Source organism: Cervus canadensis, chromosome X (assembly GCF_019320065.1).
Source record: "Cervus canadensis isolate Bull #8, Minnesota chromosome X, ASM1932006v1, whole genome shotgun sequence".
Classification (NCBI taxonomy): domain Eukaryota; kingdom Metazoa; phylum Chordata; class Mammalia; order Artiodactyla; family Cervidae; genus Cervus; species Cervus canadensis.
The window spans coordinates 53,458,117-53,480,133 of NC_057419.1; the positions used below are offsets into that span (position 1 = coordinate 53,458,117).

At 44.2% G+C, this 22,017-nt stretch overlaps 1 protein-coding gene and 1 long non-coding RNA gene across 3 annotated transcripts in view; one reads left to right on the plus strand and one right to left on the minus strand.

Annotated features, from left to right (window-relative positions):
- LOC122435010 overlaps nucleotides 1-5,002 on the minus strand; it is a 51,129-nt gene extending 46,127 nt beyond the window's left edge. The window contains exons 1-2 of the long non-coding RNA XR_006267539.1: nucleotides 1,963-5,002; nucleotides 95-919 (exon numbers count right to left, since the gene is read on the minus strand). This is a non-coding gene — a long non-coding RNA (uncharacterized LOC122435010). The remainder of the gene's footprint in view (nucleotides 1-94; nucleotides 920-1,962) is intronic.
- A 290-nt stretch (nucleotides 5,003-5,292) lies between these two features.
- Nucleotides 5,293-21,692, plus strand: LOC122435003 (X antigen family member 5-like). Of its 2 annotated transcripts, none has more exons than XR_006267521.1 (5): nucleotides 5,293-5,506; nucleotides 17,214-17,293; nucleotides 17,768-17,913; nucleotides 18,312-18,436; nucleotides 21,580-21,692. XR_006267521.1 is itself a non-coding variant. In XM_043458849.1 (5 exons), exons 1-5 carry the CDS (start codon nucleotides 5,458-5,460, stop codon nucleotides 21,610-21,612), a joined length of 426 nt encoding a protein of 141 aa, XP_043314784.1. In that variant the 5' UTR covers nucleotides 5,293-5,457; the 3' UTR covers nucleotides 21,613-21,692. The 2 variants fall into 2 exon arrangements, 1 of the variants encoding a protein (XP_043314784.1); XM_043458849.1 differs by having other exon boundaries at nucleotides 17,768-17,906.
- Nucleotides 21,693-22,017: the final 325 nt, after the last annotated feature.

Consider the following 22,017-nt stretch of genomic DNA (forward strand, 5'->3'; position numbering starts at 1 on the left):
CTAGGTGACTTTGTGCAGATGCATTCACCCATTAACATCTACGTGTCTCTGCTCCTCAGCTGACGAAAGGGATGATAGCATTAAAGATGCTTACCTCAGAGTGTTGCTATGAGTACTCAAAGACTTCATTATGCGTATATGTACGGAGAGCTACGCACGGTGCAGAAGGGGAGCTCTTCCTCCTGTGTCTCTTCACTTCTGTTTCCGCTTGTACTAGCAGCCCCCCGTCCCTGCCCCCACGCGTTCACCTCCCCCACCCCTACTCTGCTCTCTCTCCCCTGTGCCCCTGTCCTCAGAGTCTCCATCCCAAAACACAGCTGAACATCTCCTCACGATCTACCCCAGAAAATACCCATACCATCACCCTTGGATTAAACAACAATGAACACAATAAACGGGCAATGTAAAAACTACAGAAGGAATAAAGCATTACTGATGAACGTCTGACTACTAATATTTTCATATCTTCATCAGATTCAGATCTTCAGAACTCAATATATGAGAATTAGATTTGATAAAACAATGGCAGATAAGATAATGCAATGTGGTTCCTTAAATAAGACCTAACAAAATGGGGGCACATGGTATATTCATGGGTTGAAAAATTCAATATAATTAGGATGTTAGTAGTCCCCAGACACATCCATCAATTTCATACAATTCCAGTCAGAAATTCCAGCAGGACTTTATTGTACATATAGACTAATTGATGATAAAATTTCTGTGGTAAGGCAAATGAACTAGAATAGCCAAATGATTCTGAGAAACAACATTGGAGGAGTAACACTAACCTGAAATTTACTTTGCAGCTTCAACCAAAAGTTGTTGAATTTGTAGGAGAAAAAGTCGTCTCCCCGTCCTACTCCTCCACCATCTTGTCTCCTCCCCCCTCAACCAAAAGTTGTAAGCAACTATGTGTCTATGAAGGGATGAATGGATACAGAAAACGTGGTGACAGCAGTCAGAATGGCCACCATTAAAAAGTCTAGAAACAACAAATGCTGGATAGGGTGTGGAGGAAGGGGAACCCTCTTACACAGTGGGTGGGAATGCAAACTAGTATAGCCACTACGGAGAACAGTGTGGGATTCCGTTAAAAACTAGGAATAGACCTGCCATGTGACCCAGCAATCCCACTGCTGGGCATACACCCTGAGGAAACCAGAAGTGAAACAGACACATGGACCCCGATGTTCACCGCAGCACTGTTTACAATAGCCAGGACACGTACGCAACCTAGATGCCCACTGGCACACGAACGGATAAGGACGTTGTGGTACATATACAATAGAATGTTACTCATCTATAAAAAGGAACGCAGTTGAGTCAGTTCTAATGAGGTGGATGAACCCAGAGCCTATGACACAGAGTGAGGTGTCAGAAAGACAAAGAGAAATACTGTATGTTAACGCTTATATATGGAATCTAGAAAGATGGTATCAATGACCCTACACGCGGGGCAGCAAAGGAGACAGAGACGTAAAGAAGAGACTCTGGGACTCAGTGGGAGGAGCGGGTGGGATGATTTGAGAGAACAGCATTGAAACATGTGTATGACCATAGGTAAAACTGATGACCAGTGTTCAGCTCCATGCATGAAGCAGGGCACTCAAAGCCTGTACTCTGGGACAACCCAGAGGGAAAGGGTGGGGAGGGAGGTGGAAGTGGTGTTCAGCATGGTGGGGACACGTGAATCACTATGGCCGATTCATGTTGATGTATGAAAAAACATCACAATATTCTAAAGTAATTATCCTCCAATTAAACTAAATTAATTTGAAAAGAGAAAATGTGGTGATAGAAACAATGGAATATTATTCAGTCACAAGGAAGAAAATTCTGCCTTTTGCAACAACATGAATGGACTTCAAAGGCTTTATGCTAAGTGAAAAAACTGAAAGAGAGAAAGACATATATTGTATGTTCTCACTTATATGCAGAACCTAAAAATGTCAAACTTACAGAAATTTCCAAGAGTTTAGAATGGTGGTTTCCAGGGCCTGCGGAAAATGCTGAATACAGGGTACAAACTTACAGGTATGAGAAAAATAAGTTATGCGGATCCAATGTATAGCATGGTGAGTATAATTAACAAAACTGTATAATACAGTGAAAGCTAAGAGGGTAGTTCTGAGATATTATTTCCTCAACAATTTTTAAAAAGGATTATGTGAGGGCACAGAGTGCCAACCTTGCTGTGGTAATCATTTTGCCAAATATGTGTGTATCAACTCATCACACTGGCACCTTAAACGTCCAGGTTATATGTCAATAATATCTCAAAAAAGGTGGAAAAAATAAGAGAGTCCTGAATGTGTCCGGGAGAGCATTCAAGCTATATTCTGTGTCCCTCTGACATTTCCCCATCATTCTTGAACTTTCCCTTGTTACTGACATGACAAGGTGAACCAGGCTCATTTATCCCTTCCTTCCTCAGCCTGGGAACCCATCATTTAGTGGAGAAAGGTGTTCAGAAGCTAGGATCTGGGGACTGGTGAAATTATTGCCGTTGGAATGTTGCTATTTCCAGTAACTTGGGAACATATGTGTGTACATAATCACACACACAAACACATAGGCACACATCTATAGCTATATATCAGTCTAGCCACATATGCACACCTATCGAATACAAGAAGTTTGCATGGAGAACTTTAATTCCAGTAGAATTCCTCAGAATTTGTTCTAGTTTACTTCATTTCCATACTGGAAATTCCCTTTTTCAAAAACGACAGACGTGGCTCTCACCATTCTTATGTATTTGCTGAGTTGATGAATCCCAATGCATATAAGTGATCCCTCCTCCACAAAAGGGTCCTCCTCACAATCTATGTAGAACCATCACTTGCCCTTTACTTCCACACCTCATTCAACCTTGAATCCATGAAGCAGTTAGCCTCCTTCACACTCAATCCCCAGGGATATTCTTTCCACCTTGGGCTCTGACTCTCCAGGCAGGGATGCCCCTTTACACATACACATGCCTTACCTGGTGACACCTAATGGTTTTAGGACTGACTTGCTCAGGCACAAAAAAGGGAAGGGAAAGAAAGGGTAGGGACAGGAAAAAGTGACTATGTCCTAATACAGTCAATCAACGTGAACTGGGCCAAACCCAAGCAATGTGATGAAGCCAGTCATTTTTGCTTTTGTTTCTCATTGTCCTCCAACTTCCCTTCCTGCCTCTGTCCTTTGCCCCAGTTCCTGTTTTCTTCTTAAGTCCTGCCCTCCATCAAGAGTACCAATGTTACAAGGCATGATTCCCACATTATAAGTGATCTCTGCTGCTTGACTGACATTCAGTGTGACATCCCTGCAGCTCAGACACTCAAATTCTCTCTCTCTCAGGATGGAACAGAAGGTCTCAATCCTAATTTCAGGGATGGGTAGGAGGCGTGGCAGGGCACACATTGGAGCCTTCAGTGTCCTTCATCTGTGAAATGCAGATGATCACAAATTGTGGGAGAAACAGAGACATCAGCAACCAGACCACTTTTGATGAGTGCTACATGCCAAAGCCAGTGCATCACGGGACTCCTTGACATTCACGAGCACGCCAAGTAGATTTCCATGCCAGGACAGTTGCATTTGTTGTTCCTTCTGCCTGGAATGCTCTTCCCTTAGGTAACCCCATGGCCTGCTCCCTCACATCCTCCAGATATCTGCTTACTTGCCATCTTTCAGGGAGACTTTCCCTCCTTACCTTGAATAAAATAATAACATCATACCTACATATACCCTTTACCCTGATTTAGCATTATCTTTTTTCATAGTGCCTGCCACCTGTGATTTATTTACTGACCACCAAGTCTATGAAAGGAGAGATTTGGTCAGTTCTGTCCTGTCACAAACTCCTCCAACAGTGCTCAGGTAGATTACAGGTGCTCAGAAAACATTTGCTGAAGGATAGTCTGGAGCCAGGCAATACACATTGCTAACATGCACAGGTACCGTTCAAGACGTGCACTGGCCCCATTGTAATAATTATGAACAACCTGAGATTCCAGGAGACAACTGATACATTTAAGAACACACATTGTGCATGTCAGGTTCCAGGCCTCAGAATCATATCTGCCAGCTTCCAAAGCTCATTTCCTGGACAGAGACCTCACAGCCAAGAACATAAGAGGTTTTATTTCTGAAACAGAGACTCCAGACAGCTCAGATACTCAGAGACACCAAAAAGAGCTCACTGAATCTCTGCACAGAGAGCACACAACTCGACTCAGACCCTCAAACACAACTGAGACGATAACCATACACGCTGTGACAAAGACCCTCCAAACAGGCCAAAGTCTTCAAGACAGAAACAAATGAGAACTGCACAGATACTTCACACCATGGAGACTGACGCCCAGACCACTCGACACTTACCAACCTAATACAAAAACCCTAAACGGAAAGAGAACCTTTAATAACTCAAGAACATCATACGACCTTCAGATAAAGTGCCCAGACAAATGGAAAACCTGCACCCTGTGCACAGATCCCCAAGCAGCTGAGACTTCGCACCTTTAGACAAACCCATCCTTAAAGCAGCTCAGAGACATCACAACTTGGGACCAGAATCAAAAATTCAGAGGTCTCACAATCTCAGGTGCACACGCCTACAAAGGGATCTCACACCCAGGGACTGAAAGGCCAGAAAGCTCCAAAAATGCACACCCCGGAATACAGGCACCCACATTCTTGGGGCGTTGTACTATGGCTCACAAAATCCACTCAGATCAAATATCCCATCACTCACGACTCTGCCCAAAGGCTCAAGGAGATCAAATGTACCGAAACAGGACCTGTGTTGCAACACGTAGTGATACACAAGCCCAGGCTCCCTGGCACAGGTTAGTCTCCAGGGAGAGACAGCTAACTCAGAGACCTCTCCCTGGACATGAATTGCATGCATTTGTGCGAATATCCGTGCGCTGCCACACAATCCAGACTGAGCGAGAGCTAAACAAGACCGAAACGCCGTCAGCATGCACAGCCAGCGACTGCGCCAAACCTCGCCACTAACCAGGGCAGCTATTCGACCCCTTCGGGAAAAGCAAGACAACTCCGAGAAAAACTGTATGCTCTAAAAAGCCGCGAACGGCAACATGCCTCTCATCCTCAGGTCCACCTCTGCCATCCCAGTCCTGAAAGAGCCAGCCAGCCAACTGGAACTGGGCAGGAGAGGAAGCAGGGCGGGACTCGCGGGACTTCCGGCGCCGATTCGCGCCCCGGAAGAGCTCATTCCGGCGACCTCGCGGTGACCAATCAATGCCCAGCACGCTCCCTGACGCCAGACCCCAAACTGGCAGCCCAGCTCGCTCCGTACCTTAGATGTAACCATGTAGAAGCGAAGGGGTGGAATTGGAAAAGAGACGAGGACAGCTGCCGCTTAATACCGGTGTCCACTCGGACTCAGATGCAGCGGGAAGCCGGAATGGAGCGAATGGGGATGGAGGCAGTGGTGCCATGCGTGCCTCCGCTGGGAACTCTGGTCGATGCCCGAGGCGGGGTAAAGGTACTCTCTGTGTTGTCACACGCCCTCTCGAATGGTACCTTCCGGAGTGGGTGGTCTTACCAGTACCCCTCAGTGGTACATCCCAGGACCAAACTGTTTCATATCGCGCGCCCCTTGGTGGTGAGCCTGGGGAACAGCCGATGTAGATGCCGGTGGACCGTTAGAGCATGGATGATCCTCCAAGGGTGGAAAGGCAACGTGAGGATGAAAACCCCACCGATTGCTGCAATCTTGGACTCAGAAAAATGTCTCCATAAACTGAAGATTACTTCTCTGTAGTGGCCACTATCGTAACAGGAAGCATGGAAAGCATTTTCTGTGTGCTGGGCATTGTTCTTGTTTGTGCTTTCCTGTTTAATACAGAATAGGTCTCAATGGGGAAAGCCAGCCACAGTCCCCCAGCGGGCAGGGGAGAGAAAGCTTTGGACTGGGATCTGAAGGTCTCGGGTGGGGAAGGGCTCTGTCGTTGACTGCGAGTAATATGTGAGAAGGACAACAGGACATTCCATTCTGTTGGGAAAGGGGTCAACTCCGAGGGGAGCCAAGGATAGTGCATAGGTGAGATAAAGACCATGGGTTTGTCACCATCTTGTCATCCCTGAATTTGTTCACTAGCAGAATCCTCAGCCTGTCTAGCTATGCCTCTCTCAACAAGTTAATTTGCTTATTCATGCCTACATTCAATCATCTTCTCCACAGTTTCTCTCAAGCAGAACTCTGTGTGTTAGGAAAGAGAAAATCAACCTTGGTTTCATGGAACTTTCATTGTGTTGGGGTCATACAGCCCCGAAAGATAAGTAATTTATCAGGTGTTCATAACTGCTGTGATTAACGTTAAACCGGGATAGTGAAATAGAGAGAGGGGATGATATATAAAAAGAGTGGCCAGGGAAGTTCCTTCTAAGATTGTGACATTTGAGCAAAAGCCTAGAGGAGATGCCTGTCAGGGCGAAAAGTGTCTCAGACAGAGTTGAGGCCAGTGTAAAAACTGGGGAGTGGAAGTCAGTGTAGTGTGTGTGAAAGGAATGTTGAGGGCTATGTGACTGTCACAGCATGATGGAGGGAGAGCCAGGAGATCCGATGAGAGCGGTGATGAGGGGCGGGTCCCCTAGGGCCTCTGGCCATAGAGGTGACTTTGACTTGAGCCACAGGATGGTTTCTTACCAGAGAAGCCCCCAAGGTTCTTTCAGACGCCCAGATCACACAATGATTGTTGAGGAGCCCTAGATTCATTTTGGGAAATCAACAGACCCTCTGCAGTTGAACATGCCTTTCCTGGAATCCACTACACTCAAGGGGAGTCCCTTCTACTGCTCCCAGTGGATATCCATGTTGATTGATGATACCCTCAGGACAGAGAAAGGACCCTCACGGTATGAGTGAAGTCACAGTCAGTCTCATAAAGGCAAACAGGGAGGATGTAACAGGCACAGAGATGGCAGGGAGAAAGACAAAGATAGAACATTGGACAGGGACAGAGAGACTATCTCTGGCAGCAAAGGATCCCCAATTAGCACCCAGCTATGGACCCCCAGCCCTGCTACTGGATGAGGTACTATCTCTACAGGAGAAAAGCAGCTGCTCCCCCTCCCCTCCCTACCCACCCCAGGGACTGTCTCTAGGAAATCACTCAGTTGCCCGAGGCCTGAGTCTACATCATGCTCCCTTGGCACACATCAGAGTCCTCTGCCCTGATCAAGACATGGAGATGAACCAGTCATGTGGAGGCTCATGCTGTACACAGGGTCCCTCACAAGCTGTCCAGCCCTGACTGCCTTCCTGCTGACCTCAGTGCAAATGAATGCTTTAGTGGGGGAAAGAGAGGCAGGGATCGCTGCATTTGTGGTGGAGCCTCATGCAAACTGGTGAATGTGAGGTTTCTCCCCACCTGCTTGGAGGCTCATCTCTGCATTTTCCACCAGCACGTCCCCAGGGAATGTGCAGATTACATTTGATACATCAGGTGAGCAGCTGGGTGTATGATGGGGAGACACCGAGATGTATCCTGACATTGAGACAGTCATATGATCCTTGTAGCCCTGTGCCAATGCCCCCCTCCCCCACTACCTGGCCAGGGTTCTGCTGAGTCTTCCCTGCATCCTCCAAGGAGCCCAAGCCTGCATACAGCTCATGCTGTCCTCATGATCCGAGACCTTCCATCTGCACTGGGCCTTGAGCTCCCATCTGCAAATGGTGGCCTCTTTGTGCTGGGTTGGGCAGATTGTCTGAGTGAGTGTGTGTACACAGTTTTTTCACAGGGCCCCTATCAAGGGTGGTAGTCTTGTCAGGAAGTATTATTCTCCTCACTATTGTTACCGTGGGCTCCTGTGTACTGCACATGACTTGCCCTCCCTGAGGATGGGGCCACAAGATTTTATCTCTGTAGGGAGGCATGGTAGAAATCATAGCAAATGTGATATCACAGGTCTACTTCTAAGACCCATGAGAGTGGGGTCCATCCAGCCTTCCTCTTAAGACTACTCTCATATGCAGATACATGAACAGCTCAGAGACCCAATCCTCTGGACAAAACCCTCCCAAACAGTTCAGAGACTTCATGCCTGGGACAGAGATCCACAAACAGTTTAGAGAGCACTCATCCTGGAAAGCAACCCAAAACAGCTCAAATACGTCACACCTGAGGACAGAGACCCTAACCATCTTAGAGAATTCCAACTCTCAGTTCAGTTCAGTCATTCAGTCATGTCCAACTCTCTGAGAGCCCGTGGACTGCAGCATTCCAGGCCTCCCTGTCCATCTCCAACTCCCAGAGTTTATGCAAACTCATGTCCATTGAGTCGGTGATGCCATCCAACCATCTCATCCTCTGTTGTCCCCTTCTCCTCCTGCCTTCAATCTTTCCCATCATCAGGGTCTTTTCAAATGAGTCAGTTCTTCGAATCAGGTGGCCAAAGTATTGGAGTTTCAGTTTCACCATCAGTCCTTCCAATGAATATTCAGGACTGATTTCCTTTAGGATAGACTCGTTGAATCTCCTTGCAGTCTAAGGGACTCTCAAGAGTCTTCTCCAACACCACAGTTTGATAGCATCAATTCTTCAGCACTCAGCTTTCTTTATAGTCCACCTCTCACATTCATACATGACTACTGGGAAAACCATTGCCTTGACTAGATGGACCTTTCTTGGCATAGGAATGTCTCTGCTTTTTATATTTTGTTTACCTCCTTTCGAAGACAATGGGCTGCTTTTCTGGGCACCTGATAACCTCACCTAGGGATCAGAAGTTGTTTTGTGAAGTTTGCTCTGCGTTCAGTTATTCTTTTGATGAATTTGTAGGAGAGAAAGCGGTCTCCCCTTCCTACACCTCCGCCATCTTGGCTCCTCCCTGTCTCTGCTTTTTAATATGCTGTCTAGGTTGGTCCTAATTTTACTTCCAAGGAGCAAGTGTCTTTTCATTTGATGGCTACAGTCACCATGTGCATTGATTTTGGAGCCCCCCAACATAAAGTCTGTCACTGTTTCCCCATCTATTTGCCATGAAGTGATGGGACCAGATACCAAGATCTTAGTTTTCTGGATGTTGAGTTTTAAGCCAACTTTTTCACTCTCCTGTTTCACTTTCTTCAAAGGACCCTTTAGTTCTTCTTCGCTTTCTCCCATAAGGGTGGTGTCATCTGTATTTCTGAGGTTACTGATATTTCTCCTGGCAATCTTGATTCCAGGTTGTGCTTCATCTAGCCCACTGTTTCTCATGATGTATTCTGCATCTAAGTTAAATAAGCAGGGTGACAATATACAGCCTTGAGTTACGCCTTTTCCTATTTGGAACCTGTCTGTTGTTCCATGTCCAGTTCTGGCTGTTGCTTGCTGACCTGCATACCCATTTCTCAAGAGGCACGTCAGGTGATCTGGTATTCCCGTCTCTTTCAGAATTTTCCAGAGTTTGTTGTGGTCCACACAGTCAAAGGTTTTGGCATAGTCATTAAAGCAGAAGGAAATGTTTTTCTGGAACTCTTTTGCTTTTTCTATCACACAGTCAGAGGCTTTAGAATAGTCATTAAAGCAGATGGAGACATTTTTCTGGAACTGTTTTGCTTTTTGTATGAACCAAACGATGTTGGACATTTGATCTCTGGTTCCTCTGCCTTTTCTAAATCCACCTTGAACATCTGGCCTCAGGTAAATTCAGATCCTTAAGACAAACAGCATTACTCTCAGCCAGTACTACAAGTGTTAATTTGTAACCACTGTGGTTGCTGACCTAAAGTGCATTCTGAAGGAATTTAGGGTGAAAAACAGTATGAGGCACCCTGTGCTTTGGACAAATTTGCCTTTATTTATTTACCGATACCTCAGGAAAATGTTCAGTGACCCTAGATTCTTGCCTCTTCCACACACGGAAAAGCATGAAAATAATGAACTTGTGACATCTGATCTCTGTGTTTCACAGCAATCTTTTACTAATACGCAGGCTTGACTGCATGTACTTCCTAGGCAACAATCATTCTAACTTCTCCGCTATCTCCTCCAAGCAGTTTCCTCAGAGCTAATGGAGGAGCTGTGTCCTGGGTTGTAGTTCTCAGAAGACTCCAAATCAAACTTAAACTCACAACTCTCCTGTTATATGCTTTTCTTTAAGTAGACACGACTCTAGATAACAGCTCTCCTTTAGCTCAGAGGCTTCACCCCTCTCCCCCGGAGCCTACAGCCTGCACCCTCGGACACAGAGCCCCACATCTTTCCCTCTGGGCTGCGGTGTTGGCATTTGCACTGAGTCTCTGTTCAGTCAACCCCAAGGGAGAGAGGCCTCCAGTCCTGCAGTCCCTGCAGTCTGCATTCACCAGCATGTCATCCTGAGGAAGGCAGATTCATCCCAGGGGTGGGGATTGCCTGAGAGCTGAGGAGTTCTGAAATTGATTTCCCATGTCTAGGTCCTCAGAATAGACTTAACCCACCCTGGTCACCTCTGGTTGTGTCGACTATGTGTCCTGCCCCACGGGAGGTTCAGAGTGAATCCCAGATCCACAGAACGAGTCCGAGGGACCTTGTTCTCTCTGTCATGTCTCAGCACACACGGTGGGCAACTGAATTCTAGAGATAGGAAAGGTCTTCCCATCACTGTGCCTATGACAGCTCCCTTACATCCCTCTAGTCATCTGTCGTTTTCCAGAGTCCCTCTCCTGGTGACAGCTGCCACAAATCCTCGTCATCTCAAATCCCCACCCTCTCCCCTTACCGTCCACCAGGCCTCCCTCCCACTCCAGGAGCCTCTTTAGCCCCTCTCTAGCCCTGATCACAGGCCCTCAGTTACATCCTCACCCCATTTGTGGCCTCTCACCTAGCACCTACACTGCCTCAGACGATCCCCTGAGGACCTTGCCTGCTCCCTGCATTCTGCAGGACCCCTCTCTCCTGCCCACACACAGGTGTCTGTCTTAATGTCCTGGTGAGTGCTGAACTGAAAATCTCTCCAGGATCCAGAGAAAATCCAGACCTAGACCAGGCGTCCAGGGCCCTTCCCTCAGGGCTGGGGCGATAGGGAGGGGGTCTCAGAGAGAAAGTGCTGGACTCAAGTTCCTGCAGGGGTGACAGGGTTTTCTTCAAGTGAGATGACACCTTAGAAGTGCTTAGGACACTGCAACTCAGATGACTGATTATCTAAGACTCAGAGATGCGCCCACGGATGCCAGCTGACTCCTAGAGTGACCTCACTAATGCAGCCACTGACTGGGGAAGCATATCCAGCCTGTTTACTGGGCAGCGAACACTCCTGGACACTGCGTTCCACTGGTCCTCCAGTGCTCAGGACAAAGACCCCACTGTGAACTCTTGCCCATCAACCTCAGCACCTGACTGTGTGAGCCCTGGTCTGATCTGGGCTCTCTGTCCCTGTTCCCCGTGAGAGCCTGAGCCTGTGTTTTCCACGTGGGCTCCCCAGAGTGGTCTGGGATTCCTTGCCTCCGAATCCCCACAACCAATCACTGCTGCTTGTGTATTCAAATCTGCATGGTGTTGGCATGACCAAAATGGGCCTGGTGTGTCCTCCTGGACATCTGAGAAAGGGGACTCCCCTTGGTCCAGGTTTGAGGCCTGGGTCTCCAGGGTGGCCTCTTCCCCATCTGTGTCAAAGGCTGCGGTTGGTCACCCTGGGCAGTGGTGGACAATTTGACCTTCCATGCACAGTACTTGCCTTGTAACCAAATGGAACCCTCTCCCCTGTAGTACCTTTTACTTCCTGTGGTTCCCTGGGGAGCCATTTTTCACTCAGTCTTGTTGGTCCTGGGTGGGATCGGACTATTTGCATTTCTAACCATGCTCAGCCTCCCTCCTACACAACTGGTGAACTCCGTGATGAGCAAAGGTCTAAGCATCCTGTTCACTGCAGCAGAGTGTCTGTGCCAAGAATGATGTGATGTGGTAGAAAACAAGCTTGCCTTCTCCTGCTTTACTGATGGACATCAGCTTTACTGATGGACAGCATTTTGGAAACATCAATGGAAGTGAAAATCCTAAAAAAAAAAAAAGAAAAAGAAAAATCCTTACAAAATCCTCGTCCTTGTTCATTTACTGTTAACAATCCATTAACGTATTATACGACCTCAGTAGAATAAGGGGAAAATACCACATTATCATGTCAGTAGCTACCTAAAAAAGCATTTGACAAAATTCAGCATCCGTTCAAATTACAAGGACTCAAACTAGAAGAAGAAGGCAACATTTTGAATGTGATATAAAACATTTATGATAAACACATCGCTATCATCATACTTACTGATAAAAGGCAGATGTACTTCCCCTGAAAATCGAGAACTATAGAAGGATAACATCTCTTACCACTTCTATTCCACATGGTTCTGGAGAGGGTAATAAAGCAAGGGAAAGAAATAAAATGAATCTACATTGGCAAAGAAGTAAAACTATTCTATTTGCAGATGATGTAATCTTTTGTGGGAGCTCTCAGTGACCTTTTATATATTCCCACAGACACAGAGTCTGTCTAGTTGATCGTGTGGATTTAATCTGCAGCTTGTGCAGCTGGTGGGAGGGTTTTGAGTCTTCTTCCTTAGTCACACTGCCCTTGGGTTTCAATTGTGGTTTTATTTCCACCTCTGGATATGGGCGGTCCACTGGGGTTTGCTCCTGAGGCTGCCTTGGAGGACTTGGGTTTGCCCGTGTGAGGGCCAGGTGTGGAGGTGGTGCAGCTGCTTGAGTCACAGGGGTTGTGGCAACATCAGGTACTCAGGGGAGTTGGCGGCTAGGGCAGCAGGAAGTATAGTGCTCTAGAAGGGTATGGCAACCAGTATTGGCCAATACACTCCAGTATTCTTGCCTGGAGAACCCCTCTCCCTGACAGAGAAGCCTGGCAAGCCACAGTCCACAGGGTCGCAAAGAGTCGGACCCTACCAACGTGACCCTGCATGTATAGACATAAGACTTTTTTTGTCTGTGGGAGCTCCGCCCCAGTGCGAGTTGAGCGTGAACGTTGCACAGCAGCTCGGCGTGCAGGGACCCTGGGGGTGCCAAGCGTGCAGGGACATGGACTGCCTCCGCCACAGGAGTTATGGCCCTATCAGAGTCTTTTCTCGAGGCTCTTGTAGTTTGCTATCAGAAGGCCTCTTTGGCCAGGTTTTCTCCATAGCTCCACCCATTCAGGCACTTAGAGGGCTTCCTTACCTGGGATCCTTCTCTGTTGTTCAAGCATCAGGCACTTAAAGGGGCACCGTGGGTGTGGTCCTACTCTGTAGTTTGGTGCATCAGTCACTTAAAGAAGCACCCTGGGTGTGGTCCTACTCTGTAGTTTGGTGCATCAGTCACTTAAAGAAGCACCCTGGGTGTAGTCCTACTCTGTAGTTCAGTGCATCAGGCATTTGATGGGCCAGCCTCTCTATTGTTCAGGTGCCAGTGCTGGCATGTGGTGTTTGAGAGGCAATGGTGTTGGCTCCACGCCCTACACATGACTCAGCAGTATCACCTTACTTCCATGGCTGCCCGAATTTCCTCCACAGGTATTTCCCACCACAGTCTCCTCCCTTACATCCCCTCCATCAGCCTCTCTGCAGTCAACAGCAGCCCTTGCCCTGGGATTGTTCCACAACCCCTAAACTCCAGCTCCCAGCCACTGCACCATCTAGGGTATGTATGGCTGTGGCAAGGATGTCTGATTCGCACTCCATTTAGGGTGCCACAGATGAGCTGTTTCACTCTCAGCCTGAAATGTTTCTCCTCTGACTCAGACAATTGCCCCATGTGGGGATTGGACCCTTGCTTCAGTTCCCCCACTGACCGAGGGCAGGTCCAGCCCTACTAACACTCCTCTTTTTTCTCCCTAGTTGCCTCATCCTACCGAGTTTTGTGTGGGTCTATATATACTTTTCCACTGGTCAGGTGCTGCTATCTGTGCTCGGCTGGTGTTCTGCATGCACTTCTGTGTCTGAAGGTATATTCCTGATGTATCCTTGGAGAGAGAGGTATTCCCCATCCACCTACTCCTCCACCATCTTGTCGATCCATGATATAATCTTGTGTATAAAAAATTGTGAAGAACCACCCTCTCCCTACAGAAACTGTTAGACCTAATATAGGGGATGACCGGTTTACAGAATACAAGGTCATATAGAAAGAGCAAATAGATTTCTATACACGTTCAGGAGTTGTACAATACAAATTACCAAACATTGCTGAGTGAAATGAAAGACACTCTAGATGAGTGGAAATTTTACTTCAGTTCAGTCGCTCAGTCGTGTCTGACTCTTTGGGATCCCATGGACTGCCGCATGCCAGTCTTCCCTGTCCATCACCAACTCCCAGAGCTTGCTCAGAGTTTTACAGACTTTGGAGATCACATTTGTGGATTGGAAGACTCACTATCGTGTTAAGATGGCAGTACTCCCCTAATAGAGGCCTATCAAAGTTCAAACTGCTCTTTTCCCCTGGAAATCAACAAACTGATCCTAGAATTGTAAGAATTAAAAGGGTCCTGGGATAGCCAAAACAGTGTGGAGAAAGAACAAGTAGTTACACTTCCCAATTTCAAAACCCACTTCAAACCTACAGTAATCAAGACATTGTGGTACTGACTTAAGGATTGTATATAGACACAGAATGGCATGGAATGGAGAGTCAAGAAACAAGCCCATATTTCTATGGTCAGTTGATTATTGTGAGGGGTGTAGAGGTCATTCAATGGCAAAGAATAATGTTTGAACAAATCGTCTTGGAATAACTGGATGTTCACATGCAAAAGAATAAATTTCAACCTATACCTCACTCTGTATATAACAATAAACTGAAAATTGATAAAACACCTAAATATAAGAGCTAAAACTATAAAGTACTCAGAAGAAAACAGAGATGTATATGTGAATGTTGGATTAGGCAATGATTTCCTAGATATGATACAAAAAGCAGAAGCACCAAAGGAAACAAAAATAGGCAATTTGGAATCATCAAAATTAAAACTTGTATCCTTCAAGCGATACTATCAAGAATATGGGATATCTAGGGCACCTACTGAATGCTGGCAGGGAGCCTTGAAACCCAGGCGGACCAGAGGAACTCCAAAGCAACCCTGTATGATGTGTGGGTGGGGCTAGTTGTGGAGGCTAGTTGGGGTTCGTGTTCCTCAGGGTCAACTAGGGGAGGACAGGTTTTCCTACACCTGCAGAGTGGGGATGGGGAGAGAGCCTTGGGTTCGCAAATGCTCCCTTGGGCTATTTGCCATCAGACTCCTTCCTCCACTCCTATACACTGGCAACCACAGATATATTTCTGTGCCTATACTTGTGCCTTTTCCAGGAATCCATTGACATGAAATCATATAATATAGCTTTCTGTGTCTGACATGTCTCATTGGAACAGCTGAGATGCATCCTTGCTGTTGCATGCATTAGTAGTTCCTTTTTAAGTGACTGTGTAGTATTATTTTGTATGAGTATAAGCTTATGTTTTTCTTTCCTCTGTATACGAGTTGTTGAATAGTTGGGCTGTTTCTAGGTTTGGCTATTAGGAGTACATGAGTAGAATATTTGAGTAAAGGTCCTTGTGTGAGCATGTTTTCCTTTCTCTTGGGTAAAATTAAAACTCCTAGTAAGTACAAAAATTCCCACTATATAGAATAAGAAGAAGAATGTGCTACTGGAGAAGAGTGAAGAAGTAGCTACAGAAGGAATGAAAAGGCTAAGCCAAAGTGGAAACAACACCCAGTTGTGGATGTGTCTGGTGGTGAAAGTAAAGCCTGATGCTAAAAGAACAATATTGTATAGGAACCAGAGGTATATTCAGAGAAATCAGTTACCAGTTCAGAGATTTAAATGTGCAGTGCTCCAAGCAAAAAATGGCACCAGAGGTATGGATGTATGTATTTATTCCATGGAAATGAGTAAAGCCATTGCAAGCATGATGGAAAACCCAGAAGCAGAGAAAGAAATGGTTCATCAAAGCATGTATAAAAATAGGTATTAAAAACCTTAAAACCTATTTCTGTCATGGGTGTCTTCCTGAGACACATTCTCCACTAAGGGTAACCTGGGACTACCTATCACCACAGTTTGTGGATGCATAAGCTAGACTGCCCTGGAAGGAAAAACATATAGTCTTCAAGCCCTTTACTCATCCTCCAGAGACCCTGCGGTTCCAGGACTCTACCTCAGTGGCGGGAAAACCTCAACCTGCACTGCACAGGCCCAACTCAGGGAGCATGCGCAGTGTGTGCGCACGCTCCTCCTTCTGCGCATGCGCCTTATTGCGCATACGCCTTCCTGAGCGCATTCTGTGAGAACCGTTGGGCCTGAGACAGGTGTGTTTATTCAGTTCCGGTTCATTCTCACTACTTGAGACTCACCAGGTAGGTTCACAAATCTGTCCTGTCTGGAGTTTAAGTGCTTGTGCGTGTCAGGGGGAGCCAGCGAGTTTCGGGCGGGTCGGGCAGTGCCATCTGCGGCCTTTGAGGAGGAAGGCCCTCGGGGTCATCATCTTCCTCCTCACAGGTGTCGCGACGCCCTAGATCTTGTCCTGGTGGCTGGAGAGGAAGGGCGGTGGGCAGAGGAGGGCAGGGGTTCAGATGATAGTGGGGGGAGTCTTGGGGGTGTTGTTTGAGATATCTGGCTCATTGGAGCCCTGGAAGTAATGACAGATCACAGAATCTGCGACCGGGAGTGGGACCTGGGCAGAGGGCAGTGTGGGCGATTAAGGAAAGGCTTAGAAACAGTACCGCAGTGGGTTTGTGACCCTATCACGAGTTTTGTGGTAAGGTGCCAAGAGAGAAGTGGACAGGTATGCTCTGTATGCAGACCCAGCTCAGCCACAGACGCTGAGAAAATCGCCATAGTCAGGCTGTAAAGACTAACCCATTCTTCCTGTTCCCACTGAATTCCAAGGGAGTTGGGGAAAATAGGTCTGGTGAATCGGAGTGTGACAAAGAGCAATAGTCCTGAATTTTTAAATCCCTAACAGTATTTCACTAACTATCTTCATGATGGAGAATTCTGTTGTGAAATCAAACTTCCTCACAACAATTCTCTGTCTTCTTGTGTACCTTAAGGTGATTTCTCTGCCAGCTTAGCGAAGATACACATGGCTTTGCAAGCAACTGTATTTGGTGTCATTGGAATGCGTGTACACCCATACTTTCTTTTGAAAGTATTTTCACAGTTTTAAAACATAGAAAGTCAACATATGGTCGTAAAAGTTATCAAATACAGCTGTACTCTTAAATACATTTTCTAAATCACAACATTCTACTTTCAGGGAGAGATATGAGTGGGCAAGTGGCATCAACACTGGGACCTACAGGTCAAGATTCTTCCCAGCTGGATGAACCTGTGGTTGTGAGTACCTTAGCATTTGATATTTTCTATTAGCACAAATTTACTTTTGAGAAAATGATGTTAAGTAATGCAGATGCAGTGATAAAGGTCTTCCGTGCTGATAAAGGGTGACAGTTTGTCTTAGGAAGGAATACTGGTCCAGATATATTACAGTCTGGTGTTGCCTGGATGAGTATACTGTGAAATTCCCTGGAAATGTGCACAGTGACTCCCTCCTCCTGCTTATTAACAACAGATTGCACACTTCCATCCCAGCATAGATTTAAATAGCTTCCAAAGTCTTTCTGGGTAACTCTTATGGGAGCTAACTCTTCTCTGTGGGAAGAGTAACTTTATTAAAAGTATGTACGTAGAATTGTGTTGGGAAAACATTGTTAGGTTTACTTATGATTAGATATATCTGTGTATTATGTATATTTATGCTGTTAGATGTGTTAACAACATAAAGTTTTACTTGCATGCACACTCCACTAGGACCAGCAGCCCAGTGTTGAGCAACCTCAACAAGAGGAAGCACCAGCTGAGATTCAGGATATCACACCTGGAAAGGAGGAAGTCAATGGAGAGGATCCAGTGAATCCTGATGAAGAGAAGGAGAAGGATGCCTCCGGAGGTAAAGTGTATGTGTGCATCATGTCTTAAGACATAACCAGTAAGGTGAGGAAAGGAAACATTAGAAAAGGGCTTCAGACAGTTTCTAAGAAACTAAGGAGAGTATAGTTTGCAGGTTAGTGTGGTCGCTCAAATGTTGCCTTGTTTTCAAGACAGAGAGAAGGGGACAACTGAGTTGTCTGAGGATAGCCCTGGGAACGGAAAATGGTCATAACATCTGGAAAATTTTGCTTTCCTTTTTCTCCAGCAAAATATTCCTGGAATAATGCTCCTGAGGTTCTTATTCATCATATTTTTACCAAACTAGCCTAAGGGTTTTAATTCATAACACTGAGGGGATCAATATTATCCTTCCCTTGTTTATAGTGTATGCTTTACAGCTGAATTCATACTTTTTTTTTTTAAGATTGTGACCTGGAAACTGATCTCCAGGAATTGGCTTTGGCAACGACCGGGGGTCAAGGCGGAGATGGTCCTGATGTCAAGGAGGAGATTGCGTCAAATACAGAGACTGTTGAAATGCCAGAGGAGGTATGTCATCCATTCAGAAAGTAATTTATATGGTTTATGTTTTTCAGAATATTGTATCTTTAATAATATAGAGTGAAAAATAATATTATTTTAATAAGAGTTCATATATTCTTTGAAAGATAGTTCAGACCCCAGATGCCTGAGTGCCTGACTTACAGACTTGCAAATAAAGAAACAGACAGGATCAAAGCCATATCGAATTGAAAATAGGAAACCGTTTCCTTCACTTGACTATAAGTACTTTAACCAACAGCTAATAATTTTCATGTTCTTTTATCATTTCTGCTTGTAACAAATATGGAATGCATTTTTAATAAATATCAGTTTATATGAAATATGCTCAGGTATTCATGTAGGTTCTAGTAGCAGCTTTAACATAATGTGTGTGATTCTGTGAAATCCCTTAACTTCTAAACTTAACTTTACTCATGTAAGTTGTGAATTCAAAAGAGATACACTAAAATGCTCATTGTTCAACGCTAATTTTTGCATTCTCTGGTGCTCTTCAATGGAATACATACAAGGATACTCTCTTTTCCATGATTTATTTATCATAAAATAGCATCTTGAGTGAAATTATAACAGGGGAATTGAGATTTCATTTTCTGATGGGGAACACAGGTACAACTGTGGCTGATTTATGTCGATGTATGGCAAAACTACGACAATATTGTAAAGTCAGTGCCTCCAATTAAAATAAATAAATAAACTTTTCTTTAATAAAGAAAATGAGCCAACATTCTGCTTGATGTTTGTTAAATTCTCTCAAATTCTGAATTCTCTAGCTCTTAAAAAGCAGTTGCATTTTAAATCCTTTCCCCAGTGAAGCATGAAATGACTGAACAATGAAATGGCCAAAGATAGTCTAGTTTCCTCTGTCTGTGGCTGATCAAGTTGAGAGTGCATGTAGTCAGTGCTATTCAAGGCAGGTGTGAGTAAGATACACATGCTAAGCACACTGCCTGCCCCCACATTTGGTCTGGTTTTTTTTTTTAGGGGGTTGCTTATTTTGGAGAAGGAAATGGCAACCCACTCCAGTATTCTTGCCTGGAGAATCCCATGGAAGGAGGAGCCTGGCAGGCTACAATCCATGGGGTCGCAAAGAGTCGGACACGACTGAGCGACTTCACTTCACTTTGCTTATTTTAATTGGAGGAGAATTACTTTGCAAGACTATGATGGTTTTTGATGATGGTTTTTGCCATACATCCCACTGTCACTCATAAAGTACTAATAGAAATCTGAGCCTCATGATATAATTATCTGTAGCCATATCAAATATGTTATTTTTCCTCTTTGATGTAACAGTTTAAAAAGTTTTGAAGGTCAAAGTCTGTAACTCTGGTTCTTCCCACGTAATCAACTTAGTATCTTTCACATATGTGTTTTCCAAAATTGCTGACAATTAATTGCATGGTTCCGATTTTAAAGGAGGAACTTCATAGTTAGGGAAGAATTTACTGTGTATTAGCCTTCTAAACATTTTCACTTTACATTTTTGTTCCATTCCATTAGAACCTTTAGACAAAAATAGCACTTCCAGACTACCTCCAAGTAACTACAGAACATGATTAAAATGTTCTCATAAAAAAATCTTCTCCCTAAATATGTGTGGTACTTGAAAAGAACAATATATAAATTATAAAGTACATAAATATAAAATCCTACATCCAATATAAAAGGGAAGAAAAATAGCAACAGAGTGAACCGAAGGCAAAAAGAAAAAGATGCTTAATAAAAGACAGGTATCAATTGTTAGGAAGAGGAAAATAAATTCAACTAATAAATAAAGACAATGTGGTAGTTTACATACTTTTTTAACACATATATATATACATTTTTTAAAATATTCTTTTCCATTGTGATTTATCACAGGAGATTGGACATAGTTCCCTGTGTGGTATAGTAGGACCTTGTTGTTTATCCATTCTGAGTGTAATAGTTTGTATCTGCCAACCCCAAATTCCCAGTCCGTTCCTCTCCGTTTACATAACTGTGAAGAAAATGGACAAAGCCCAAGTACACATAATAAGAAATATGAACAAGACACTTAACAGTTAGTATATTACAGAATTAAAACAGTATAATCTGCAATTCAGATATTTTCAGAATACTGATGAAATGGCTAATAGGATAGAAAAATAAATATTTAACATACGCCACAGAAACTAAACAACTAAACATCACAGATACTTTGGATGAACTTTTGAAATTGGTCAGAGTTGTCTCTCACAAACCATTACCCTTTAGAAACGACAAAAAAAAATATCTGCTTTTCCAGACTTTCTTTCTGTCTTCCTATTTGCTTTCCTGTCTCACGCATACTCCCTCTTGCTCTCCCTTTTCTTCTCTTCTCTCCTTTGTTTCTTTCTTTTTTTGGTTTGGCTGTCAGAAACAGTCCTATTTCTCCTTCACATTTTGATGTCACCATGTCGCCAGTGATAGTAATGACATAAAATTAGTGTCACTGTCTAATCTATTATACCAACTGGAATGCTTTCCAGGGTAAAAAGAAACATTTAGAATTATGTGAGGGCCACAAGGAAAGCGGGGGCAAATGTTGTACCAACTTAAAACAACCATATCAGGGATAAACTAAAACAAATGAAAATTTCTATACTTTTCCAAAGTAGAGAAGAAACAAATGTAATACTGGCCTTTTTATTTACTTCACTTAAGCAGTAACAGAGGTAACAACTATTTAGCTATCCTATATTCACAATATTATTTCAAATCAATACATGTAAATGATACTTTTGGGGGATGTTTTTGTTTCATTTTTTGTGTATTTTGTTTTCCTTAGGTTGTTGTTTGTTGTTAGATATTTTACTGAATGTGTACACAGTTTTGCCTTCTACTGAAAACTACATTCTGATAGGTTCCATTGATTTCATTTGTTCTGAACTCAGTGTCCTTGTTTTCTTGTATAACTAGGAAGAGTAGTGTGTTTTTAAAAATACTTATAATGTGCCTGAAAAGTCTATAAAATTTCTACAGAGGATGAACTGAAGGTAAGCCAAAGGGTTGCCCTTAGTGTTCTTGCTTTAGTCCATTTTATAGAACTACAACTGCAGTGAACTTTGTATACCTCTCCTCTCATCGAATTAAAGTTCTGCTAAGTAAGTTTAATGTTTATATTATAGGTGAAGGGGAACCATTTGCTTGAAAGAAGATAAACTGAAACCACCTATGCTGTTCTTATGCTGTTTATTTGACTGTTAAAGTTCTCTCAATAAAGTTTCATTTTCTACTTGCACATTTTTTGTTAACTTTTCCCTGGATATTTAATGTTATTGAAACTTCATGGTTTGCGATTTTTATTGTCTAGTTGAGGATGTATGTAGAGATAGAATGTTTGTATATAGACTTTCTGTCCACCAATTCCTCTAACTATGCATATTAATTCCACAAATTTAGATCTAGATTGTTTTTGCTTTTCAAAACATACTATTATATTTGATATCAACAGTTTCTACTGGCTTAAACCTTAAACCTTTCCTCATTTTGCAGCATTGAACAAAGCTAGCCAGAATAGTCTTGACTAAAACAGGTGATAATCGGCATTTTTCCTGATAGGAATT